Source organism: Callithrix jacchus, chromosome 16 (genome assembly GCF_049354715.1).
Source record: "Callithrix jacchus isolate 240 chromosome 16, calJac240_pri, whole genome shotgun sequence".
NCBI classification, from domain to species: domain Eukaryota; kingdom Metazoa; phylum Chordata; class Mammalia; order Primates; family Cebidae; genus Callithrix; species Callithrix jacchus.
In genome coordinates this window covers 32,054,123-32,081,883 of record NC_133517.1, presented here as the reverse complement: position 1 = coordinate 32,081,883, position 27,761 = coordinate 32,054,123, and the positions used below count along the sequence as shown (strand labels likewise).

Below are 27,761 nucleotides of genomic sequence, written 5' to 3'. Positions count from 1 at the left end.
AGTCGCCCGCCGCGTCTGGATCGCGCTGGCTGCGCGGGACTGCGGACCGCACACACCCTGGGAGGCCCGGGCGGGGAACGGGCAGAGTCTGAGCCCAGCGTCCGCGACGAGGAGGAATCGGACCTACGCTTTCGCCGCCTTCCGCGGCCGTCGGGGTAGGTGAAGCCTGGGTGGGTGGTCCGCCGGCTCCTGGCTGGCCGGGAGGGGAGACGCGAAACTTTCCCGGCGCTTCCTCCCGCGGTCCCGGAGCCGTCGCGGCGCCGGGAGGTGTCGTCGTCGCGGGCGGTGGCGGCGGACGCCATGTTGGGGTCTGTGAGAAACGGGGCGCTCCCGGCCGCTCCCCTCGCGCCCGGGCTGGCTCCCTGGCCAGTCGCCGCCACCGTCCCGCCAGCCCTGGAGAGAGCTGCGCCCGCCTGTAGGACGCCGCCGCCGCCGCTGCGAGGGAACGGGGGCCGGCGGGGAGGGTTCTGTCCACCGATCTGCGGGGCAGGGGCCGGCGGACGCGGGAAGAAGCCCCCGGGCCGGGCGGGAAGTTGTAGGGCCTGAGGTCGGGGGTCCGGGACACGGCCAGGGTCGTCTCAGGGTCCCAACAATTTTCTGGCCGAAAAGTTTGCAGGGTCTGCACATCGGGGACGTTGTAAACTGAATTACATATTTGTATGTCACTTGGGAGAAAAAAAATGGCCTTGCAGAACTTGCTCTGATAGAAGCGATGGTTTATTTATTTGGAGCCTTTAAAGTTTTATGATCCTTTGCCGATTTTATTTTTCTTTCTAAAAACGTGATTGAAGGCCGAGAGCGCGCTGCTGGTGCGGCTTGAATAGCCTTGTGCGCTCTCCGTACATTCCAGCAATAACTGGAGTGTGCGGTGGAAGTGGGTATGAAGGTTACGGACACCTAACCCCTCCTCGGTAATTCATAGACTCACCAAACACGTTGTTAATAAATGCTTTTTTTGTGGTGTTGTGTAGTACGTTGCTGAAGAGAGTCATTAGAGAAAGATTTAGACACAAACTTTGAGAGTCTTAAAGGCATGTGTTCTCTTAAGAATGAGGTGATCTTGACAGTTTGGTTTTTTTCCTCCCTTTAGTGTCTTAAGAGTGAATGCCTACGGTGTTTTGAGCATTTACCTCTTTTTTTGATACTCTGGTACCTCGTGGGGTCTTCACGTTCATTCAGTATTAATGAAGGCTTCAGTGTAATCTCTTTGGGTCCCGACCACACACGAGGTGAGTGGTATTAACCTTTTTATTTGGAACGTACACGTAATCGGCCTCAAAACTAGTGTAGTGACTAAGGCATCAAGAGAAAAGATTCAGCCTCAGTAAATAAATCTAAATTATTTTTAAATAAAGGCATCTTTAAAATTCTGTTTAAATGAATTGAAAAGGCTCTTAAGCACCAATACAATAAGCCCTAAAACACCAAATTCTTGGAGAATTTTTTTACTTTTTAGATCTAAAAATACAGCTTTTGCTCATATTTGATTGCCAATTTCTTTTTACTTTTTTCCCTCCCTCACTCACTCCCTTTCTTTCTCCCTTTCTTCCTTACTTTTCCTTCTTTTCCTTTTGTGAGACAGGGTCTCGCTCTGTCGCCCAGGCTGGAGTGCAGTGGTGTCATCTCAGCTCACTGCAGCCCTGACCTCCCGGGCTTAGGCCATCCACCTCAGCCTCCTGAGTAGTTAGGACTGCAGGTGCGCACCACCATGCCTGGCTAATTTTTGTTTGAATTTGTAGAGACAAGGTTTTGCCATGTTGCTCAGGCTTTATTGCTAACTTCTGTTGTTGATAAAAATTCTTTTAGTTTTGCTTCATTGTCAAGTAAATGCCATTATACTACTTATTTATTTTTATGGATGAACGATTTCTTAGAATTGAAATGACTTAACTAATTTCACAAATGTAGCAGCCAAGCTGGTATTTAACTGAGATCTGAGTCTGAAGCCTTCTTATTTTTCCTATAGCATAACTTTGTAAGATACATAACTAAGTCCTCTGGAGCAATCTGTCCATCTTGTTTACTGTTAGCATTGTTCTTTCTGATTTGAATTTAGTTCTTCAGTATAAGCACTTATTTCTCAGAGAGCTGATTTACAAGTGGTTCTTGTGATGAAATTTTTCCTTAAAAATATTTAGGCCTATATTCTTTGAAGCCTTTTCTGCTGTGTTCTCTCATTCCACTCCCTCTCTCTCCCCAGAAATCAATTTCTCCCATGGTATTACTGTAAATGCCGCATAGATCTGTCATGACATCTCTTTGACAGCAGGCAACACATCGGGTCTGATTTGCCTCTTCATTCCCTGCATGCCAAGAGCATAGCAGATGCTCAGGAAAGGTTTGAATGGATGAGTGCACATATGTTTGTTCCTTGTAAATTTGCTTCATGAATTTCTTATGAAATCATAAATTCCATGAGCAGCATAGTTAAGTCTTCTTTGTAGTCTTTTTCCCATTACATGCCATCAGCTCCATTAAATCCTCAAACTGGTTTATTGTGTGTGTGTGTGTGCGCGCACGTGCATATATGTATGTATTTTGTTGTGGTGGTGGTGTTGAGAATTTAGTAACTGAGTGAATTTTGGCCTGGGGAAACTTACTAAGTTCCATAATATTTATGCAACTTAAATATTAATGAAATTTCTAAGTAGATAATGGATTAAAGTATAATTACTGATGTATGAGAGAGAAGCCATGGATCATCAAAGGGATTATAATCATAATTTTAAGTGTGATTGAATTTATTTGAACTTGATGGAAATATTGTTAATGCTTGAAAATTTTGAAGGTCATATTTATACATTTAAGCTCTTGGAACAAATCTCATTATAGCTTTATCAATTATTGTTTTGCCAGAATTGTGTTAGAATTTTTTAAATGCCTTGCTTAATAGGAAGTATATGAATTTTATTCTTCTATTGTAAGTTTATCTTTGCTGAACCAGCTTTGTACATGAACTGCCTGCTTAATACTTAAAAACAAGGTATGTGTTAAGTGAATAAAAAATACTTCATGAATACGCTTTCACAGTGTTACTTTAAGTTGCAAAACTTCTCTAGGTTAAGGTGTTTTGTAATTCTGTAATGACTGTAGAATTTAGGGTTTTATTTCCTGCCCCCACCCAAGGTAACTTTCTCCCCTGTCAAACTGTAAACCACAAACTACTGTGCTCAATTTAGGGAGGTCCTGGGAAGAGAATAAAAGGCATTCAAATAGTTGCTGTGAATGTACTGGAAAGAGAGCAAGTTGTAGGATGGACTGGAACAAATAAACCTCGTCCTGGCTCAGCTCCTTGCTAGCTTGTGACTTGAACAAGCCACTTCACTTCTGTAAGCTTCACTGACTCATTTGTGAAATGGGCCTCAGAAAAAGTTGCCTCAGTGATATCGGATCACCCAAGATTCGATGTTTGTGGAATGGCCTGGAATATGATAGTAGGTATTATTTTAACAAATGAACAGAGTGGCAGTGAACTATATAGAATTATATTCTCTTTTAAAGGGAAGCAGCCTGTAGAAATACCTAGTTCGGTTTTTACCTTGGCTGCACATTAAAATCTCCTGAGGGGCTACTTAAAAATACTATTGCCTGGATCCCACCCCAGGACAAATAAATCAGAATTACTTGGTTTGGGGACAGAACATAGATAATTTTGCCTCTTTTTTAAAAGCACCCTGATTTTAGTGTTCAGTCAGATGGAGAACCTTTGATTTAACTCAATCTCTCATCTCCTTTTTTATTCTCTTCATTTCGTAGTTGTATAAAATGAAGAGGGGTTTGTTTAGCTGCTAGCAAAATTCCTATTAGGCAGGCTGGAAAGGATGTATTAAATATTTGCAGCTGAGGAAAGCAAAGTGCATAGAGGTTAAGTAAAAGTTACAGTCATTTCTGGCCAGAATGGCCACATTTGCATCTGTACTTCACTAACTCCAGTGACCCTTACCCCTACTCTACATCAGCAGGCTGCAGGTTATGACCATGTTACTTAATCTTGTCATCATTCGGAACCATTCTACCTCACGTCTTAAACCCTGTGGCCAGATGGCAATGCAAGGGTCTGTTTTGTTTCTCTTTTCTGTCATATCTGGTGAAGCAGCTTTTTGTCCTTATTGTCACCTCCAGTCCCTCCTAGGCCATTAGTTGTCTTCCTTCTTTCCAACCTTGAACTCTGTAGTTTATATTCTCACCATGAACTCACTAGACCACATAGTACCTCCTCTCCTTGATCTTTGCTGGGTATAACTGGTCAATTTGCTGCTTTTGTCCCTGCCCCACACTCCCCTCAGAAGTCACACTTCTGGTGCTTGTTACATATTTGTTTTCTACTGTTTGTTTTCTGCCTGCTGTGTACTAGTCACTTTCTAATTCAAGTTGACTCATTTTCTCTGTTGCTTTTTCACTCCAGTCAGGTTGCTAACCCCAGTCTTGAAACACTTGACTTTGAGCAGATTACCTTGCTTCCTTCTAAAATGATTAAGATTTTATGATGTGAATTTTCTATTTTCTTCTTTGCACCAACTTTTCATCTTTTTTTCTTCGCATTTTCAGAAGTGGAACTATTTTGAAAGCTTTATAGTTGTTTCATTTAAACAACAGTTGGGGGAAAATAAAGATTTTTGTGTTCTTTGCTCATATTTTTATTAATTGTACATATAACTGTATTTTGCTTTTTATATTTATATTTTTCTACACATTATTCTTTGTTCCCAAACTAAAAGCGTTTTTTTTTTTTTTTTTTTTTTTTGTCTATGAGGGAATGTGTTCATCACAAAATAATTAGGCATATCAAAATATTATTAGTCTAGTACTTAGAGATAACCAGTACTAACTTTTTGGTGTTTATCAACCACTTTTAAGTAACAAATAGGCTTATACTATATGTGCTGTTTAAAAACTTTTATTTAATAAAATGTTTTAGCAGTTTTTCCACATTAAATATTATGTTTTTTTAAAAGTTTCCTAAAAATTCATGGATGTACCAAAATTTATTTAATTAGTCTCCTATTGATAAATATTTAGGTTGTTTCTAGCTTTTCAGTATCATAGACAGAGCTACAGTGAACTTCATGTGAACAACTTTGTACATTGTTAATTTTTGTATATATTATTGGAAATAGTAATGTTGTTTAAACTTCTTAAAGCATTTGTATTGCCAAAAATGGCATTTAGAAACGTTGTTCCAGTGTGTATACAGTATTGTCAAGAATATGAGGCCCATTTTTAACCACATTTTAGAGAGATGAATAATATGTTAATATCATTTGAATTTTTATTTGATTGGGACTGAGAGTCATTTTTTAAATTTATTGATTATTTTTATTTGTTGTAGTTGGTTTCTTTTTTTTTTTTTTTTTTTTGAAATTGACATTTATTTCTTATTTTTCTGTTGGGATGTTTTCCTTTTTTTTTTGTAAATTTACAGGAGCCCTTTGTATATTAAAAATGTTGGCTGGGTGCAGTGGCTCACGCCTGTAATCCTAGCACTTTGGGGGGCCAAGGTGGGCAGATCAGATTGCTGGAGTCCAGGAGTTTGAGACCAACCTGGGCAATATAGCAAAACCCCATCTCTACAAAATATATAAAAATTAGCTGGGCATGATGGCATGCCTATAGTCCCAACTACTCAGGAGGCTGAGGTGGGAGGATTGCTTGAGATCAGAAGGTGGAGGTTGCAGTGAGTGGAGATTGTGCCACTGCACTCCAGCCTGAGTGACAGAGCAAGACCCTGTCTCATAAATAAATAAATGAATAAATGAATGTTGACTTTTTGCCATGTAACTTTAATATTCTTCCCCCAATGATGAAGTTTTAGAAGTTTAGGTAGTAAAATTTTACGATAGCTTTTTGTGATATATTTAACTATTCCTCAGCTAGAAATTTAGGTTTTGTTTTTCACAATTAGAGTTAATGCCAGAGAGAAAACTTTTTACATGCTGCACCCCCTCCACCCCTTTCCTCCAGTTTATTTCTCCAGGATACATTTTTGTGGGTAAAAATTCCAAATATTTTATTGTTATACATTACCATTAATCCTTGATTTTTTTTATCCATATGTCTCACTGCTGATTGTGACCTTCTGGCAGGTTATTTAGTCTCTGAGAGTTGTGAAACATGTGAGGGCAGGTTGAAAAGGTGCTTTGTGCTCCTTTGTCTCCCATTCTTTTTTCTCTTAATTTTCCTCCGGCTTTCTAATGGGGGTTCCCCAAGGTTGAGTCCTCTGCCCTCGTTTTTCTTCCATGCATCAGCCAGCATCTCTAGGTGGGTGACTACCACATCTCTGTCTGTCCTGGAGCTCCCTGCTCATCCTGGCATCTCTGTCCTGCAGATGTTTGTCTTGTGGATGCCATGCTGGACTTCAAGATAAGTATGTCCTAAACTGATTTCTTCTCTCTCCTGAAACAAAGCTAGCATCTGCCCAGTGGCTTACCCTGAAGCCTTTGAAGTCATCTTACACTCACTTTTCATCCACGTATTCAGTTATTTCCTAAATCCTATTTGCTGTGCCTCAGTTATCTGCCAATTATTGTGGTTCGGGCTTTTGTTACCTTTCATTTAGAGACTCTTGTAATACTCTTCTGACTGGTTTCTTTGCCTTAGGTCTTGCTTCTTCATATTCTCTTCAGTCCATCCTGTGTACTGCTTCTGTGTCTGATTAATATTTTCCTATTTAAAAACCTTTGTCTTCCCATTGCCTGTGTAATAAAGTGTAAACTCTTCTATCTGATGCTTGCTTTCTTTTGCAGTTTGTCTCATCCCTGTCTTACCAGACTTCTTATCACTATGCCTCCTCCTGACCCTGCCTCCTCTGGCTCAGTTATTTCCTCTCTGGGGAATACACTTGTGTACATCATCCACCCCCAAACCCCAGATAATTTGAGCTACTACTTTTGCTTTAAGGCCCAGCTTGAATTTCTAGTGCTTGTAAGACTTTGTGCTGGCCAGGTGCAGTGGCTCATGCCTGGAATCTTAGCCCTTTGGGAGGTTGAGGCAGGCAGATTGCTTGAGCTCAAGAGTTTGAGATCAGCCTGGGCAATACAGTGCAACTCTGCCTCTACTAAAATACAAAAAATTAGCCAGGCATGGTGACATGTACCTGTAGTCCCAGCTACTTGGGAGGCTGAGGCAGGAGAATCACTTGAACCCGGGAGGTGCAGTGATCTGAGATAGTACTACTGCACTCCAGCTTGGGTGACAGAGTGAGACTTTGTCTCCAACAAAAAGACTTGTTCCTAATGTTCTACCTAGTCAAAATTATATCCTACCTCAACTCTTTGGTCCTGGGACCTTCATCACTGTTTTTTTTTTTTATCCTCTGCTATTTCAGACTTTGCACATATTTAATTGTATACCTCAGTTTATAGGACATTATAGGGGTACCAAACCCCTTCCTTGTTTTGTTTTTTCTCTTCTTTGTTAATTACTCCCATGATCATCTTTCCTGTAGAAACACACCTGAATTAAATACACTGGTCTACAAAAACATGAGAATATAGCTGTCTTTCTCTTCCACAAAGGTTTTCAGTTTTGAGTATCTTCTGTCCTTTAATATTACTTTGCATAGAGCAAGTGATAATAAATGTTTGGCTACTTAGAATTCACTGAAAATTATTAACGGGTTTATTTGCTTTTGAATTAATCACTGAGACTAAAAAGCTGGAGATTAATTTTTTTTTTGAGACGGAGTTTCGCTCTTGTTACCCAGGCTGGAGTGCAATGGCGCAATCTCGGCTCACCGCAACCTCCGCCCCCTGGGTTCAGGCAATTCTCCTGCCTCAGCCTCCTGAGTAGCTGGGATTACAGGCACGCGCCACCGTGCCCAGCTAATTTTTTGTAAGTTTTAGTAGAGACGGGGTTTCACCATGTTGACCAGGATGGTCTCGCTCTGTTGACCTCGTGATCCACCCGCCTCGGCCTCCCAAAGTGCTGGGATTACAGGCTTGAGCCACTGCGCCCGGCCGGAGATTAATTTTAGCTTTACTCTTCTATACCTACTCTGCAGTTCTGAACGTGACCCATCCTTTCTATTCCTATTGTAAGTTTCAGACTCTTCATCAACTTTCCGCTCTGTTTTTGCAATTACTTTTCAACTGGATCCTGCTTTCAGTTATCTTAGAAAAATCTAGATCAGATCAGGCCACTTCTTCCAAAAATTTCAGAGGGAAGCCTCCAATATTAACAAGATTTTGTCTTATTTTCCCCCTCTTTCCTACTAAATAACTCCCTACAGCCTCTGCTACAGCTGTACAGTGTGACTTTTTTTTTTTGAGAGGGAGTCTTGCTCTGTGGCCCAGGCTGAAGTGCAGTGGCAAGATCTCTGCCTCTGGATTCAAGCAATTATCTCACCTCAGCCTACCAAGTAGCTGGGACTACAGGTGCGTGCCACCACCACGCCTGACTAATTATTGTGTGTGTGTGTGTGTGTGTGTGTGTGTGTATATATATATTGGCAGAGATAGGGTTTCACTGTTTGCCAGGCTGGTCTCAAACTCCTGACCCCAAGTGTTCTGCCTGCCTTGGCCTCCCAAAGTGCTGGGCTTATAGGCGTGAGCCACAGCGCCCGGCCCAGTGTGACTTCTTATGTGCATTTTTACTTGCAAAGCTTTGTGCCTTTATTTAGCCATTATTTGCCTTCTGAAATTCCGCTCATTCTTCACAACCTGTTTCCAGTGTTCAAATGCTGCATTCTCTGTGCCATGCCCTCACTCTTCCCTTTTTTTGCTTCCTTACTGCTTTGCTAATATTTTTATTATAGTACTTACCTCTTTGTGGTTTGTATTAAACCTTGTATATATCTTTTTTCCTGATGCCTGCTTTGTTCTTTTTTTCCACCAAACATATACACCTTGAATGTAGTAAGCAGATTGTAACTGTTTTGAATGATACTAAAGAAAATTGATCAGGGATGTGACAGTATAACTAATTCCTCAGTAGTGTTTTAGTTGAGCTTTACCAGCTTTATTTTTCAGGTACTAATTAATTAATTAATTAATTATTTTCTTGGGACAGTTTCTCGCTCTATCGTCCAGGCTGCAGTGCAGTGGCACAATCATGATACACTGCAGCCTTGGCCCCCCTCAGGCTCAAGCAATTCTCCCACTTCAGCCTCCTGAATAGCTGGGACCACAAGTTCATATCACCATACCTGGCTAATTTATGTATTTTTGGTCGAAATGGGGTTTCACCATGTTGGTCAGGCTGGTCTTGAACTCCTGGACTCAAGTGATCTGCCTGCCACGGCCTCCCAAAGTTAGGCTTGTGCCACTGTGCCAAAGCTATTTTTTAGATATTATCCAGTACTTTCTCTATAGCTGTCAACACTGTACAGCTGCCCTTGTACAAATACTTTTTGAAATGATGTGAGTTTTTAAATCTGAGTTTTGTGATGATGCAAATATGCACATAATCATCATTTTTTATTTACTAACTAAACAGCTGTGCTTTTTGGAGAAGAAATCATTTATATATATTGTAATGAGATTGAAATTTTTTAAAAAACAGGATCTGGCTTGCTCAAGACTTCCAATTTTTAATTATATACTGTTCTTAAATGGACCACAACATTTGCTTGTAAATTTAAAATCTGTGTGTCTAGTGAAACAGTTGATGCGTAGGGTGTGGTTCCTGTTTTCTGTGAAAATTAATATAGACATTAAAAATAAAGTCTTTGATATTCATCAAACTCAAGATTGAGAGGCTGCTGCCACATCTAACTGATCGTATTCAGCTCAATGCACATTGATGGCGTTTATTACAAGCATTTTCTTAGGTGCTGTTGTAAATACAAAGTTGTAGGAAATAATGTTCTTTTCTGGTTTTGTTTTTAGGGACTTCCACATCTGTTGGGAATAAGCAGGTACACACATTTTTATGAAACACATAGACTATAAGTGCTATAAAGTGGTAGAATTAAAATGGTATGAGGATTTACCTGGCTGGAGGATATACCTAGCCACAATATTGGCTATAGGCTATTGAACTGAGTGCATCGTGAAGAATTGGTGAGATTTCAGTAAATAGAGAAGAACAAAGGAGGGAGCTTAGAGGTAGGGAAGGAAGCCCATGGCATATTCAGGTAATAGTAGTCTGGCTTGACTATAACAAAGAGGATGTAGAGAAAGAGGTAAAACTGGAAAGATAGATTGCAGCAGGCTAGGACTTGACTGTGAAGGGCTTTGAAAACCAGGTTAAGGATTTTAGATTTGATTCTGTTGGCCAAGGAATCTGGTTTCTGAATAGAGTTGCCCAATTATAGCTGTAGTTAAAGAATATTAATCTTGCTTTGTGTAGGATGATTTAAATCAACTTTGTCCAATCTGCAGCCCACGGGCTGTATGCAGCTGAGAACAATTTTCAATGTGGCCCAGTACAAATTAGTAAACTTCCTTAAAATATTATGAGATTTTTGTGTGTGTGTGATTTTTTTTTTCTTTTTCCTTTTTTTTTCTTTAGCTCATCAGCTGTCATTTGTTAATGTACTTTATGTGTGGCCCAAAGCAATTCTTCTTCCAATGTGGCCCTAGGGAAGCCAAAAGATTGGACACCCCTGATTTAAGTGGTAAAGTTTTAGAGGGCTTGTTTAGAACTTGAAGTCCGTATTGGTTCCCTCTCTCCTACCCCTCTAAAGATTTTTTTAACCTCCAATGTGATTGTTCTGATTTTCCAAACTTACTTTCTAAAATCTTCAACTGACTAACTTAGTTGTTCTTACATACTATGATGAATTTCTCTGTCAAATCTAACCTATTTGAAACTGCCTTTACTAGTACCCTAAATTAATCATAGCTTTGCCTTTTACTTTCTTTTAGTGTTTGAAGAATCATTTTCAGTATATCTTTTGCTTATTACCATATGTATGTATTTTTTTCTCTTAGTTTGTCAGTGGTTATACCAAATACATAATACAGGTCCATATGCAAAAAATACTTCTGCCATATTTATTTCTGAAGGTCAAGGTATAATGAAAAGAATACGCATTAAAAAAAAAATAGTAGGCTGGGCACGGTGGCTTATGCCTGTAATCTCAGCACTTTGGGAGGCCAAGGCGGATGGATCATCTGAGGTCAGGAGTTCAAGACTAGCCTGGCCAACATGGTGAAACCCTGTCTTTACTAAAAATACAAAAATTAGCTGGGTGCGGTGGCAGCCATCTGTAATCCCAGCTGCTCAGGAGGCTGAGGCAGGAGAATTGCTTGAACTTGGAACGCAGAGGTTGCAGTGAGCTGAGATCGTTCCATTGCCTGGGTGACAAGAGTGAAACTCCATCTCAAAAACAAACAAAACAAAACTGTGAGGCCATTTGATAATTGCTTAGCTAGTTAGTTCATGACTCAATTTTTTTTTTTTGTAAAATGAAAGTAATGATCACTTAACAAAATTGAGATTATTAAATGAAATAGTATAATGTGGATGTGCCATCCAAATGTGTAGGTGCTGAGTAAATGTTACTTCCTTTCTTTGTTGGCTGAGACTGTAGAATAAGTCTACTTTTCAGTAATAGGCATATTTGGTGCTTAGGAGACATTAAAAAAAAATTGGCCAGGCGCGGTGGCTCACGCCTGTAATCCCAGCACTTTGGGAGGCCGAGGCGGATGGATCACGAGGTCAAGAGATCTAGACCATCCTGGTCAACAAAGTGAAACCCCGTCTCTACTAAAAATACAAAAAATTAGCTGGACATGGTGGCACGTGCCTGTAATCCCAGCTACTCAGGAGGCTGAGGCAGGAGAATTGCCTGAACCCATTAGGTGGAGGTTGTGGTGAGCCGAGATCGCGCCATTGCACTCCAGCCTGGGTAACAAGAGCGAAACTCCGTCTCAAAAAAAAAAAAAAAAAAAAAAAAAAAAATTGACCTCTCTCTAAATGTGATTCAGAATTTTCAAGTTTCAATTTTTCTCAATCCAGTAATAAATTTAAAATTAGCATATGAAAGTTTTTCATTTATTTGGAATATTCTCAGGAGGTTTTGGTAAAGAAAAAAAAATGAAAAAAAATTTTTTTCATACCAAAGAAATGAACCTCTTCTTTTGATTACTCATAATTTCTGTAAGTTGGCCACAGTGGCCAGAAATCCTAGTGGAAAGGGACAGAAAAAAATATTGGCCTCTCTTTTTGATGGAATAAGTAGAGTTTACTAAAATTTCAAATAGAATTTGCTAAATTTTCAAATGTTTCTTTTTTTATTTATCATCTTAATGGTTTATTGAGACCTTACCAAGAACTACCTGATTGTTTTGGTTACTAAATTGTAGAACTTTTGAAAGTAAGAACTGTCTTGTCTTTTGCAGATGGTAGGTGCTCAGAATGTTGGTTCATTTGACTTAGATGTATTAAGAGAGGAATAGTTTGCTTTAATATTATACATTTGCTCAGGAGGATGCATCTCTGGCAGTTTATTGCTGTTTGTTTTTACCTTGTTAGCCTCTCCCTTTCCTTTTACATTTTCTATAAAGTCTCAGTCCAGCAGTAATAAGGATTTTTAAATCTTGAGATTAAAAGTCATAAATTTGATTAAAAGTTGTAGGCAAGTAAGTCTACAGTAAACCAGAAAACATGGCTCATTTACTATCAAAGACTCACTATTTTAAGGACAGAAAGGGGTTTAAAAATTATTTACATTTTCTTTTTTTCTTTTTCTTTCTTTCTTTCTTTTTTTTCTTTGAAGGAGGTGAGTAATTTGTGTGAAATCACTTATTTAGTGTCTGAACCAAGATTAAAATCCAGGTCCTTTAGTTGATAGTTCATTGGTTTTCCACTACAAAGCACAGTTGAATACTGAAGTTCACTGATAGCAGATATCATGGGTATATGTAAGAAATAAAATTAGATGAGTTTTCATTTTAAACTTGTCTCTAAGGATGAGATAAGAAGTATTGATTTCCAGTAGGAAGAACTAGGACATAGTAGTCCATGACATTTGGTCTCTTTTCTCAATTGTAAGTAGGATTCTGTGTCTTTTTAAAGAGTGTTTTTTTCTCTTCTAGTATTACATTTTTAACAGGTGGTAGACACCCCACTGAATAACATCTTTTAAAGGAACATGAATAACATGTTACTTTAAAAGCAAGATGTTACCAAAAGACTAGGATGGAGCTTAGACAGTGTAAATGCAGTTCTTGTCTGCAATGTGAAGAAGATAACTTGAAACCTTTGATTATTTATTTAAAAAATTGGTATATAAAAGCTGGCTTTATGAAAGATATGCTTCTGCTGTAATTCTTACGTTTTAACTGTCTATTAACACTCACTGTTTTAATAAAACAAGATAAAGAACATTAAAAAAAAGTCAAATGGAAAACTGTTGAAATTAGTAGAATTCTATGAAGTACCTGAATATGAAAAGAAACAAATACCAATAGTTTTTCTATTAACAGTTTTAACTAATTAGAAAACATACTGTGGAAAAGAGCTTAGATTCAAAGTGGCAACAAAAAGTATACAAAATCTGGGAGCCTATTTAAGAAGTGTAACTGTCTCGCAGAAAAAGCATACAAAAGTACTATGCAAAAAGATTTGAAGCCTTGGGAAGAGATACTACCACCCTCAAATGCTCAAAACTGTAAAGATGTTAATTCTAAATTAATTTATGGATATAATGTGAGTTCCATCAACTTATCAGAGGGATTTTATTTATTTATTGTTTTAAAAAATGGTTCTAAACATTAGCTGCATGTTAGAATTATCTGCGGAGCTTTAAAAATATTTTGGTGCACAGGTCTTACCCTGCATACCCCAGACCAATAAAATTAGCTATCTGGGGAAGAATTTAGGTATCAGTATTTTTTAACCCTTGATATTTATTAGCAGAGTTAATTGTTCTTAATTTTGGGTTTTGGATTTCTTTTCTGAGTAGTTCTAATTATTATATTGATTCATATTTTATAATAATTTCTTAGAGCTTTCCAAAGAACAAAAACAAAACTTACTTATTTTAAAAAGAATAAAACTCATCCTAGCTTGCAGTTACCATGTGGTTTCATTGGGTATGTATAAATCTAAGATATATTATAGGATCTTAGTGATTTTGCTTTTCCTAAATCTTAAAGCATTTTCCTATTTCATTTTCCTACAAATTATTAATCATTACTCACTAATTTCCCCCAATGATGTCAACAAGACAAAAACAGAAGAGTGGTAGAATTGCCAAGTAGGGTGATGCCGTGGTGAAATATAGCATCACAACTGTATCATCTCTCAAAAAGATATAAAAACAGTTTTGAGGTAATCCTTTTTAGCATTTTTGTTCTAAGCTTTTGTTTAACATATTTGAGAATTCATATTTTTTTCATTTTTTATTTTCTGTCTTTAATAGCAAAGGAAGATATTTCAGAACTATTAGACAAATCAGAAGATAAATGCAAAGAAACAACACTTAAATTAATAATGATAATAATGATAGTGAATTTAATTGCATAAGTGAAATCTTAGACTATGGGTGTTCACATGGTGATTTCCTAGATGAGTTTTTTCAAACTCAAGAATTAACAGTATTTCTAAGGACAAAATATGAAAACATTACAGGTTCATGCATTCAAAGTTTCATTCAAAGGATGTTGCTTATTTTGGATATATATACCTTTAATATCCGATGGAATTAAAAAATTTGTCATGTTTAAGTTTTTATGAAGCTTTCTCTTAAGGTTTTTTTAAACTACCCCTTTATTATTTTTGTAAATTAGTCATAAAATTCCTTAAAATATTAAAAATAAAGAGTATTTTGAACCCAGATAGTCAATTGAGGTGAACATTTTTTTCCTGATATGCCGAAGGTTAAATCTGCCTGTGATTCCAATGGGAAGCTAAGGTTGAGAACCACTATTCTAAGTAGACTTTATCTGGACAAATAAACAAAATTAGATAAAATGTTTTTAAGAAAGTTTAGTAATGGTCTAGAATAGTCCTACCAGATTTATGGTCATAGAATTATGAAACAGATTAATTGATTAAACCGGGTAGCCCAGAAGCAGATCTTAGAATATGTAAAAATTTAGTATGATAAAGTGACATAAATCAGTAGATTAGATTACTAATAGCATTAATGCAAGCTACCACTTGTTGAGTACTTGCTGAACATTTCATGTGCATTATCTATTTAATTTTTTCCTTGATAGTATGTGCTATTATTTCCCTTTACAAGTAAGAATGTCTGTGGTCACATAGTACTTGGTGTTTCTGGAACAATTAGCTCTTTTAGAATGCAAATATTTGAAAAGCAAAAAAGTATTTTTACCCATGCCAGAATAAATTTTAGTTGGCTGAAAGAATTAAATGTAGAGTTTGTGTCATAAAGCATAGATAATAAATAGGTGCATCTGATACCTGGTTAGGGAAACTTGGAAGTAATGGAAGAAAATCACAAAAGATTTATAAGTTTAACTGCTTAAGAAATACAACTGACTTCATGTCAAACACCATAAAACCATAAAACTAGAAAAACCAAAAAAAATGGATTAATAGCCTTATGTGTAAAATACTCATAGATTAATAGTCCCTAAATATGTAATCTTTAAAATGCAAGTGGTTAATAAACACATTAGAAATCATTGACCTCATTAGGTAGTTGCGGAATAAAACATTCAGTTAAATTAAAAGTACTTTTCCTTCCTAAAGACATTTGTTCATAGTATTTCCTTTTCATGGCTGACTCCTCATTCCTTAAGACTCAGTTTATAAGGCCTCCATGAGGCCTTTTAGTTCTACTCAATCTAAATGAATTTCCCCCTGTATCTTGACAACCTGCTTGTTTCCTTCATTGTACTTCATCTTTTGGAAACTATCTATCTATCTGTCCATCTATGGCCTTTCTCTTCCACTGCCCTCCAAGCTTGGAGAAGAAAAGCATAATACCCATTATCTAGAAAGTGCTCAATGAGTAATTGTGCGTAAACACTGAAAAAATAATTGTGAGTAACACTGAATTTTTTAAAGAAAAATGCCATATGTAGAACAAGGTGGAATGAATACTGTCATTGTGCTGCTTGGTAAATTGGTGTTACTTCCAGAATGGAAATTTTGTGAAAGGTAGCAAGAGTCTTTCATGCCTTTTGACCCAGTAATTTTGCTTCTTGGAATTTGTTCTATGAAGCCACTTCTGCAAGGGGATGGGAAAGCTTTCTTTTTCGTTCTTCTTATATTCATTGGTATTCTTTCCCAAGAAGAGTAGACATTAATCAAAGTGGACCATGTTTATAACTCTCTTCTGCTTCCTCTTTTGGTCCCCCTCAATGCGTAGGATATGGGAAGGACTCAGTCCTTGGCTAGGCCCTGTGATCTTGTATTCCAGTCCTCTCACAAAAGTGTAGCGTTCTTACTGCTTGAGACACCTCAATGTGCTGGAGGTAAATTTATATTTGGGCTAATTTAGGGGAAGGGAAGAAGCCTTGCTTAGGCCCTGAGCCAAAGGGTAGTGCTCTAATCCAGTTCACCGGAGAACATTATTTGGGGTATCTAGCTGTAACCCAGATAAAAGCAGTACTTCTGATTTTCCTTTTGATAACCTCCCCCCACTCCTTTCTTTCCTTGCTGCCTCCTATTTCCCTACCACCATTCTGTCTCTTATGTGTGTATGTATTTGTGTGTGTGTGTGTGTGTGTGTGTGTGTGTGTGTATACAGGGCAGCATTTATGTATTCCTGGGTTTTTTAGTTCAGTGCTTACCATCTTTTTTATGTCTGACACATACAGGAAATATTTCAGGACCAAAAAGGATAATGGAAGGGGCTGCTTAAGGCCAAAGGTCTTATGTTTTGTGCATGCCCATTGTTTTTCAGATATAGGTCACAATCCATCCATCAATCAAGTGGGTTGCCAGAAGCATTAAAATAAATGAAGAGAAAAGAATGCATTATTCATTGTTGAAATAATTATATTTGTAACCTTGCAATATGAAATATATTTATGTCTGTCATTGTCAGATTTGAAAGCTATTTGCTTTGCTGCCAGCCACATACTAATTAATAATGCCCCAAACCTCATTTCAGTTGCATTATTTTTAAACAGGGAGAAAGATTTATGAACAAAGGTTTAGACTTAATATATTGAAAAATTTGGACAATGAAAGATTATCAAGAGACCAACTGGGTAAATCATGACATATCCATCCTTTCATGTGATTTGTTTAAGTTAGTATTCCCTTATCTTTCTTCAGTATTTTTAGGGTTTGCAGTGAAGGTCCAGAGGTTAATAGCTTTCTTAGAGTTCTTGTAGAGTCAGTGGCGTTCAAAGGAACAATTAGTGTATCATAATATACTATATAGCATCACAGAGAAATCATTTTGAGGCCTGTTCTGCTGTGACAGCTTGGGCAAATTAATTAACTCCTTTTTGTCTGTTTACTCATCCATAAAATGGAGCTAATAGTGCATGTATCATAGGGTTGCTGCGAGAAGGAAATACAAAGTGCAAAGTTCTCTGCACGTTGCTTGGACTGCCTATGAGTAGAGTTCATTCCAGGTTAAGTTTTGCTTTTACATTATTAAATCTCTTTGTACCTTAATTTCTTCATCAGCTCACAGTTCAGCTAACATTAGATACTTTGGGGACAATAAAAACTTCCGTAGTAACTTCATAGGCATTCAAACAGTTAAAATCAAAAGATAAATGTGAAAAGCACTGTACAAATTTATTAATAATTTTATTAATTCCCATAGCAGCAATAGGAAATCTGTGTTGTATATGAGTTAATTAATAACTATATGTCCAAGTGGGTGGACTTGGTAGTTGATTCAGGTGGAGATAGATTTTTTTCAGTTTTCTTTTTTAAAAGTGCCAACGTCTTTTCCTGCCTTAGTGCCTTTGCAGTTATTCCTTTTGTCTGGAATATTTTCCCCTGTCCTTACCCCTTCTTATGTCCACCCATCTAGTTGAGCTGAAATGACACCACTGTAGAAAGGGCTTTCCTGACCATCTAGTGTGAGTATCTCCCAGTTTATCTTTTACAAATCACTTAAAAAAATCATAGCATTGATTAGTACTAGATTGTCGATTTTGTTTTCTCTGTCCCCTTCCCCAGCTAGAGTGTAAACCTTTTGAAGAACAGGGATCTTGCCTGTTGTTTATTTTTAAATTTTTATCTATTGTCACATATTCAGGTATGATCACCTGTATTGTTTATTTTTACTCTTTCTGCACCTAGATCCCAAGTGCCTGACAAATAGTTGTTGAATGCTTGAATATAATATAAATTATGAATAAATGATCCATAATTATACTTTCCAGAGATATATTACCATTGTTGATGGTATAGTAGATATTTTCTAATTTTATGTTCTGTGTGTGCTTACATACACAGATGTCTATGATGATGCTTTTGAAATATGTATACCATTGAGTCTAAAGGTAAACATTTTTTACTGTATATTATATCTTTGAAGTTGGGTTGTCTTATAATCAAGGGTATGCTGTGGTTTAATTGGCAACATTTTTCTCTTTATGAGTTGCACATAAATATGTCTTAAAATCTATAGCATCTTAGATGTGATGAAGCACAGTATATGTTTTAAACAAAAATGGGATCAGGATATTCATCTCTTTTCCCCACTTGTAGATCGTGAGCATTTTCCTTGTCACTAGTTTTAGGTCTATCTTATTCTTAAGAGATATGACTAAGGGTGTGTCATAACTTTTTCAACCAATTCCTCCTGATGAATATTTGGAGCTTTTCCAATTGTTTTCCTTTATAAAAAGTGCTGTGCTGATTATTCTTGTACATATCTTTATGCACATGAGCAAAATTTCTTTAATTAGATAGATTGGTGTGTACACATATTCTCTGTAGTGTACAAGGGTACCTACTTCCCTACACCTTTGTGAGTACTGCATCTTAGTACATTAACAAATTTTTATTTAATGTAAGTGAAAAATATCCTAATGTTTTAACATAATTTCTTTAATTATGAAAGAGATACAGCCTCATTTCCTGTTTATTAGGTTTTTTATTTCCTTTTCTGTGATGTACTTGGGCGTAGGATAGTAGGCTTTTAATTGGCTGGCAGATTGGTCCTAATTAGAGAAACCTTTCCAGTTTGGAACCATGCAGTATCCTGTTAATTCTTGGGAACAACTTTTAGGCCTGCCACATCCTACCCTTGTGGAGGACAAGAGGGCTTTATAAGGACCCAAGATTTGGGGAGAGACAGAATTCAGGAATAACTAGAATTCTAGTGTCCTTTATAATGGGGGCCAAGAAGGACCATAGTATCAGTTTTTGAGCTGAATTCTGGAACTATGCTGCTAGTCTTTCAACTTTAAATGTTGTTCTTCTCAGACCTTGTTGTTGTTTAGTATGACTTGGTTATAGTATAGTAGTATTAGTTTAGTAGGTTTGAAATAGGATACATCTCTTGGACTTGAGTGATATCAGTATTGAACCTAGAGATTAAATGTCCAGATTAATATGGTTTTTTGCACATTGTTAAAATGTTCTTAACATTTTTTAGTACCTTTGCTGTGTCAGACCATATCAGTTTCAAACATAGCTATTAGATGATCTCTGCTTTTTATGTTCCACAGTGGTCTGTGGAGGAACAGATTTCAGTCCTTTGGTAAAAGTAAAGCTACAATATACATAGAATATGAATAGCTCACAGGAAGGTTTTTATTCTAGCATGGAATTTGTTTAAAGAAGGCTTCCTGGAGGAGATATGATAACCCCAATTAAGTCTTGAAGGCTGAGTATGAGTTAGCTGCAGTAGTAAGTAGTAAAAGGAACAACAGTGAAATGGACTACAAATAGAGTGTTCTTAGAATATAATAATTGAGGTGAAGAGTGACATTGTGAGGCTGGAGTCACAAGTAAGAACCAAGTAATGAAAGGCCTTGAACATCCTGTATTTAATAGGTTAAGGGGTCATTTTGAGCAATGATGGGGGTCAAGTTAGCATTTTAGAGATCACTGCCCAAAGACTGATTTAGGGGCAAGACTGAAGGCCAGGAGACATGTTGGGAAACAGTTCCAGTAAGCCAGGTGAGAGAACTAAGGCTGTGGCTCAGTGGTGATAGCTTACTGGTAAAATGGTCATTTTTCTTAGTTTATGTAACATTTGGTTCTCTATTGTTCAGAATCCCATTGAGATTACATTTCATTGAACAGGGTTTATTATTTTGCAGAGATGAATTATGTTAATTACCCATTTGTCTTTCATTTACTTATGTCCGTAGGAAGTTTATCGTTTTATATATACCTGCTTAACTAGTATGGTGCTACATGGAGATGGTATTAAATAAGTGTTTTTGATTATTTTAAAAATCGAGAAATGTTAGCCCTTTTGGTGTGTCTAGTGATTATCTTAGAGGGAAAAAAATTTTAGAACATTTTGCCTTTGTGTAAAAGCAATGACTTGTTAGCTTAAATTTATATCTAATTTATAAACTTACAGGAATTTATCATTTCCATGTGCTAATTTCTTTTCATTTTTAAAAAGGCTAATAGTGAAAGATGGTGGATCGCTTGGCAAACAGTGAAGCAAATACAAGACGTATAAGTATAGTGGAAAACTGTTTTGGAGCAGCTGGTCAACCCTTGACTATACCTGGACGAGTTCTTATTGGAGAAGGCGTATTGACGAAGTTGTGCAGGAAAAAGCCCAAAGCAAGGCAGTTTTTCTTATTTAATGATATTCTTGTATACGGCAATATTGTCATCCAGAAGAAAAAATACAACAAACAACATATTATTCCCCTGGAAAATGTCACTATTGATTCCATCAAAGATGAGGGAGACTTAAGGAATGGATGGCTAATCAAGACACCAACTAAATCTTTTGCAGTTTATGCTGCCACTGCTACAGAGAAATCAGAATGGATGAATCACATAAATAAATGTGTTACTGATTTACTCTCCAAAAGCGGGAAGACACCCAGTAATGAACATGCTGCTGTCTGGGTTCCTGACTCTGAGGCCACTGTATGTATGCGTTGTCAGAAAGCAAAATTCACACCTGTTAATCGTCGCCACCATTGCCGCAAATGTGGTTTTGTTGTCTGTGGGCCCTGCTCTGAAAAGAGATTTCTTCTTCCCAGCCAGTCCTCCAAGCCTGTGCGGATTTGTGACTTCTGCTATGACCTGCTTTCTACTGGGGATATGGCCACATGCCAGCCTGCTAGATCAGACTCTTACAGTCAGTCATTGAAGTCTCCTTTAAATGATATGTCTGATGATGATGAAGATGATGATAGCAGTGACTAAGGCCACACTTGCAAGTACTTAATCAGGTGTGGCTGAGAAATCAACTTTGGGGGAAATGTAGATTCTGAGCGCTCTCTTTGTTTTGATTTAGCCATGAATTTGCCTGAGAAACTTGTAACCTATGTGCCTCAATATATTCCACAGAAAGTAGGTCCCCCTGCCTTCTCCCACTCCTCACGCTCTTCTACAGGGATAGACTTTTGCAAATATATCAGATAAATTTTTTGTTTCTTGTTGTTTATTTTTAGGTTATTTTCTTGGAAGGTTGGGAAAAGATGTTTGTTTAACAGATCATGTACTACATTGTTTTTATTTCTGTTATATGGTAAAACTAAAAGCACAGAATTATGGGAAAGGGGTTACAGTGTGGTTCATTAATAATGCTGGTAGCTTTTTTCTAACCATCCTGTTTAATGGTTAAGACACCAGTAACAAAAACACATGATTTGGAAATACTTTGGCTTTTTCATATACCTAGTGGTGCCTTATCATAATAGCACTGTTAACATGAAATAAGCCCCTTACCTTCTTACTTTTCTGGTTTGTTGAAAAAAGACACTGGTGCTCTTTGAAGTGATAAAATGAGTGTTTATGAATGGGTGTAATTAGGAAATACTTCTCATCTGACAGCTACAAATAACTAAGTTTGGAGATATTTTGACTCAATATGAATAAATATTTTTCCACAAAATAGTTGTGATTATATTTTTTTGTTTTACTTAGGTCCTAAATTATAATTGTCAAATATATTTTTAAAATTAATAATAGGTTGTCATTCTTGGGAATTTGGTTTGAAATTTATCAGTTCCATAGAATTGTCATACTGCATTAGCTTCTACTTTTACTTAAACATATTTTTAGACATACATTCATCTGCTTTAACATTATTTCTGGGTTGAAAATCTTATAAAACCCTTGAAAATAAACAATCTCTTTTTTACAAAGCCCATATTAGAGCATAGATTTACTTAGGCTTGAAGACCTGGAAGAAATAATACGTAAGAATGGTCTTAAGGCAGACCACTTTAAGTTTGGCTAGACTTCATGGAAGTATTGTCTATTTCAGTGTGAAACTATCTTGAATTTGCAAATATAGTGTTATATTTTATAAAGTTTTGTAAAGTCCCAAACAATATTTCTATTTTTGTAAAACAGTTTTATGTGTAATCTGTATCTGAAATCATTTTGCAATCTATGAAAATAGAGTAGCAATTGCTATTTCTAAATTGTGAACTTTGAGTCAATTTAGATTTCTTTTGAGAAGTAACTTTTCACTCTTTGCTTTTGAGGCAGCCATTAGGTTGAAAATATATATTTATCATATAAAACTTGATGCGTTTTGCACTACTTTCTCCGTTTATATGCTGCAAACAACTACAGTCTTTGAAATATGGAAAATCAGCAGTCTAAAGTTTGTTTTAAATTCTAAATTTAAAAAATCTTCAAGTCTGAATATACTGCACATGTCATGAGAGGTTTGATTCAATAACTTGTGATGGAGGACCCTTTGGTATCTTACTGTTTGGTTAAAGCACTAATTTTACTTACCTATTAAATTTTGAAAGCGTCTGAGATATACAAATCTCCCTGTAGGGAATATGAAAGAAAAGCACAACAAAACTAGGGGTTTTTGTTCATTTGCTTGCTTTTATGATTCTTTTGGTTTTTTAAATATCAGGTGGATTTTTGTTTCTAAGCAATATATACATGTAATCAACCAACATATCTGAAAAGGATCATGAAACCTGAGAAATGCTAATGGAGGCTTGCTGGTACATAGGAATGTAGCAAATTCAGGAACCAAGGGGAATGTTCTGAGATCATTTACATTGTCAACTTTTATTGACTTTGTTTTTACAATAAAAAATATTTTACAACACTTTCTGTTCTCTGTATATTGTGACTTGAGGATTTCCCTCCTTTGCTAAGCTAAAAAAGATATGCATATTTTGCCTAATCATTCAACAGCTGTGAGTGCCTGCCATGTGCCACCCATTGTGTAGGCAATAGGTTAGAGCAGTGAACAAAACTCCCTTTTGGATATACCACACGTAGGCTCAGAAAACAAACATTTTTCCAAATGCTGAAGATAAGGCTTAATGTTATTGAGAACTGCCTTTATATAATTTGGCTTTGCTGTCCAGTTACTGTCAGAAGGAATGACTGACCTGAATTTACATTTCTCAGAAGGAAACATACACATGGCTGACAGGTATATGGAAAAATGCCCAAGATCACCAATCATCAGGGAAATGCAAATTAAAACCACAATGAGATAATTACTATACCTGAGACCTGTTGAATGACTGTTACCGAAAAGATGAAAGAGAAGTATTGGGAAGGATATGAAGAAAAGGAGATCCTTGCACACTGTTGGTAGGAATGTAAAGTAGTACAGCCATATGGAAAACAGTAGAGGTTCCTTGAAGTGTAAAAACAACTACCCATAGCATCTTAGAAGCCAAGAGCTGAGAACCAGGTGTGCTCATTGCCTTAGGGAAAGTACCACTCCCAGACCTTTTCAGGGGACAAATCTAGAGAGCATTAGTATATACATATATACACATTCCTATTTAAACTTCTCTATTTATTGAAATCTATGACATCATACAGATGCCTCCAATTCTAACAATACTATAGGGCTCCACCCTTCTCTTGACATTGAGGAACTGGGTCTCACTAGCTTTAAGATTTTTAAATTATTTGATCAGTCTCCCTGCATATAACCAATCTCTCATCACCACTGCCCCTCTCCCACATGGACATCCTCCTTGCACTCCTAAGGCCCTGACACTTCACACCTGACTGTTCCTATCATAGATGCTCCCTGCCTACTTGAGCTCCAACACCCTCTGCTGGCTCCCCCACACTGCCCTGGACATCCTTCTCTCTAATACTGCATTCTGGGCTGCCCTCACAGATGAATGCTCTCCACACCTCACTTGGGCTCTAGCACTCGACACTGGACCTCCTCTGTGGTGTGGGGATGCTCTCCTCATCCTACCTGCTACCTCTGACCTACCCACATGTGAGCACATTGTACCCTGCTTGATCTCTGATTCTTCTCACTGGATCACCTGCATACCTTGAGCACCCTCCTCACTCTGCTTGAGCCTTGACACCAGGCCCTAAGCCTTCCCTCTGTGGATGCCCTCACAATAATCCTCTGCGTGGAATCTAGAACTGTGCCCCAAGCTGCCCACGTAGGAGGGTGCCCTCCTCCTTCCCTCTCCTGAGGCTCGGACCAGCATGTCAGGCTTCTTCCCCGGGTGGACACCTCGCCCTCTGGACTATCTCTGCACTTGCTGCCCTATCCCAGTGCCACCACCACCCTCTACCTGTCACCATTGCTGCTCCCCTCAGTCAGCCCTGGCTCTGACCCTCAACACCAGGCTGCTTCTCCGAAAAGTTTCTTGTCTTGCTCTGGCCCACTTAATGGCTTTAGGGCTGAGCTGTTAAGGATTATGGCCATAGTGTCATATACATAATAGTGAGTCTTAGAAAAGAGAGAAGGAAAGAGAAAAAAGAAGGAGAAAAAATGTCTTTTTAAAACAAAGTCACCTGGAAGGAAGGGAAAGCAGAAAGAATGTATTTTTAAAACAAACTCCCCTGGGGGTGGGGGAGGGAGTGACGATCTTTTTAAAACAAACTCACCTGGCAGCATAAACAAGACAGATAAAACCAGAGCTCTCAAGCTGTTCTGCCTGAAGAAGGGGTTGGAGAACTAAGGAAGGAAGAAAGGGGAATATATTTTTAAAACAAATTCACCTGGGAGGAGAGAGGGAAGGAAGAAATGAGGAAGGGAAGAAGAAAAGGAAAGGAAGGGAGTTTTGTTTTTTGTTTTGTTTGTATTTTTGGAGTCAGAGTCTCTCTCTCTCCCCCAGGCTGGAGTGCAGTGGTGCCATCTCGGCTCACTGCAACCTCTACCTCCCAGGTTCAGCCGATTCTCATGCCTCAGCCTCCTCTGAGTAGCTGGGATGGTAGGCGTCTGCCACCACTCCCAGCTAATTTTTGTATTTTTTAAGACACGAGGTAGGCTGGAGGGAGGAGACTTAGGATCTTGATTTTGATGAGGAATTTATGAATGGAATTTATTGGATTTTTTTTTTTAACTTTAAACAAATTTTTATTACACAAAGGTTGTCACATAATTGGATATTTCTCTACTTTGTACACAATTAGTCTCACTCTCCACAGAAAGACTGCCTAACTTCTCATCTAGCGGTGGCAAGCACTAAAATCCTGATTTTAACAGAATAGTAGTAAAAATGCCTCAGTGAAAAATGTTCAGTTGAAAGCAGTACATTGGTACATGGCTCTTGAACCCAGTATCAGGAATGTACAAATGTCTTTTTATTCAAAAATACAAAATAAATTATCTGTAGGCATGGACAATGACAGCAATAAACCATTATGTATTTTGTCTACTGAAACCAGTAACTGATGGTTATAGTGATGTCTTAAACATCAGCCAGCCTTTTCTTCATTTTCTCCAACTGACTTCTCTGAAGTTATTGGTGAGGAACACTGCCTTGGGGTTCCTGTCACAGTTCATTAATAAAGGTAAAGCACTATTCTAGGAGTTAGAACATGCCACCTCCCATACCACCTCCCATTCCACCCATTGCACCCATTCCAGGGTCTTTCTCTTCTTTAGGAATTTCTGTGACTACAACTTCTGCTGTAGTTAACAGAGAGGCTACACCAGCAGCATCCAATAAAGCAGTTCTCACAACCTTTGTTGGGTCAATAATCCCTTTTTCCACCATATTCACAAAATCTCCAGCCATAGCATCATAACCAACTTCTGAGGAACTTTGCATAATTTTCTCAACTATCAAAGATCCTTCAACACCTGCATTCTTAGCAATGGTCATTGCTGGAATTTTGAGTGTTCTTTTAATAATTTCTATACCAATTTTTTGATCTTCATTAGCTGGAGTCAATGAGTCTAAGGCTGGAATGCACCGAAGCAGGGCACAACCCCCTCCCAAAACAATGCCTTCTTCAACAGCAGCTATTGTAGCATTAAGGGCATCTGTAACTCTGTCTTTCTTTTCATTCACTTCAACATCACTTGTCCCACCAAACTTCAGCACAGCTACTCCATCTGAAAGTTTTGCCAGCCGTTCATTCAGTTTTTCCTTTTCATATTCACTAGTTGTGACATCTAGCTGCTCAATGATTTCTTGAATACGTTTTTCAATTTGAGCCTTGTCACCTTTTCCTTTTAAGAGCATGGCATCATCTTTGGTCACAATGACCTCTCCAACTTTCCCTAAGTCATGAGGCTGAACATCTTCAAGATTTAGGGTCAATCCCTCTTCTCCAAACACTGCACCACCAGTAGCAATAGCCATATCTTTAAGTTGGTTCTTTCTATTGTCACCAAACCCTGGAGCCTTGACCGCCACAACCTGAAGACCAACCTTTAGCCTATTCAAGACAAGTGTACTTAGAGCTTCTCCATCAACGTCTTCAGCGATTATGACCAAAGGCTTACGGTGAGCATTGGCAATTTCAAGAGCAGGTACAATCGACTGGGCACTAGAAATTTTCTTTTCACTCAACAGAACATAGGCATCCTGGAATTCACATTTCTGACCTTTTGATGTATTAATAAAGTATGGAGAAATATATCCTCGATCAAACTTCATGCCTTCAATAACTTCTAATTCATCATTAAGTGTTTTTCCATCCTTTACTGTGATGACACCCTTTCTTCCAACCTTTTTCATTGCATCAGAGATGATATTCCCAATTTCTTTGTCTCCATTTGCAGAAATTGTAGCAACCTGTGCAATTTCTTCGGGGGTGGTCACAGGTTTAGACTGCTTTTTAAGTTCGGCAATTACAGCATCAACAGCTAACATCGCACCTCTCCTGATTTCCACTGGATTAGCACCTTTGCTAATCTTCTCGAAGCCTTCCTTGGCAATAGAGCGTGCCAGACAGTAGCCGTGGTAGTGCCATCCCCAGCCTCTTCATTTGTGTTATTGGCAACATCTTGAACAAGTTTAGCTCCAATATTTTTATATTTATCCTTTAAGTCAATTGACTTTGCAACAGTCACACCATCTTTTGTTACTTTGGGACTTCTCCAGCTTTGCTCAATAATCACTGTTCTTCCCTTTGGCCCCATTGTAACAGCTACGGCATCGGCTAAAAGGTCTACACCTTGAAGCATTAAGGCTCGGGCATCTGCACCAAATTTTACATCTTTGGCGTAAGCCCGAGTGAGATGAGGAGCCAGGACCCTGGAAACCGGTCTCATCTGGCGAAAGACGGTGGGTAACCGAAGCATTTCTGCGGGGCGGCGGCAGGGCGTGCGCGCGGAAAAGCAGGCCGTCTGCGGCGAGTGAGGACAATTTATTGGATTTTTAAGAGTTTTGGTGAAATGAATCAAAAGTCATGACTTGGAAGTACATAATTCTCCAGAAATTATTTGAAAGTTAATTTCTGTGATGTGAAAAATAAGTAGCCACTATTGTATATAATTCTATATTTGTGTTTGAGCCAGTATGGCAAATCATGGCATATTTCAAAAAAATGAAATCTGTAAATAAAAACTTCGTTATCCA

The 27,761-nt window shown here is 37.9% G+C and overlaps 2 protein-coding genes across 5 annotated transcripts; one reads left to right on the top strand and one right to left on the bottom strand.

Annotated features, from left to right (window-relative positions):
- On the top strand, positions 1-23,059 carry PLEKHF2 (pleckstrin homology and FYVE domain containing 2). Of its 4 annotated transcripts, XM_035277293.3 has the most exons (4): positions 1-155; positions 1,091-1,229; positions 18,286-18,332; positions 20,417-23,059. In XM_035277293.3, exon 4 carries the CDS (start codon positions 20,431-20,433, stop codon positions 21,178-21,180), a length of 750 nt encoding a protein of 249 aa, XP_035133184.1. In that variant the 5' UTR covers positions 1-155; positions 1,091-1,229; positions 18,286-18,332; positions 20,417-20,430; the 3' UTR covers positions 21,181-23,059. The 4 variants fall into 4 exon arrangements, with proteins under 4 accessions (XP_035133184.1, XP_054102696.1, XP_008981179.1 ...); XM_054246721.2 differs by lacking the exon at positions 1,091-1,229; XM_008982931.5 differs by lacking the exons at positions 1,091-1,229; positions 18,286-18,332.
- Positions 23,060-25,575: 2,516 nt separating this feature from the next.
- Positions 25,576-27,544, bottom strand: LOC100414401 (60 kDa heat shock protein, mitochondrial). The gene is given in 2 exon segments (XM_008982934.5): positions 25,576-27,133; positions 27,136-27,544. Coding segments are annotated over 2 exon segments (1,719 nt in total). The 5' UTR covers positions 27,485-27,544; the 3' UTR covers positions 25,576-25,763.
- Positions 27,545-27,761: the final 217 nt, after the last annotated feature.

Bases quoted from the DNA above. Each gene is read 5' to 3' on its own strand.
- PLEKHF2 (XM_008982931.5), top strand. From the start codon at position 20,431: ATGGTGGATCGCTTGGCAAACAGTGAAGCAAATACAAGACGTATAAGT.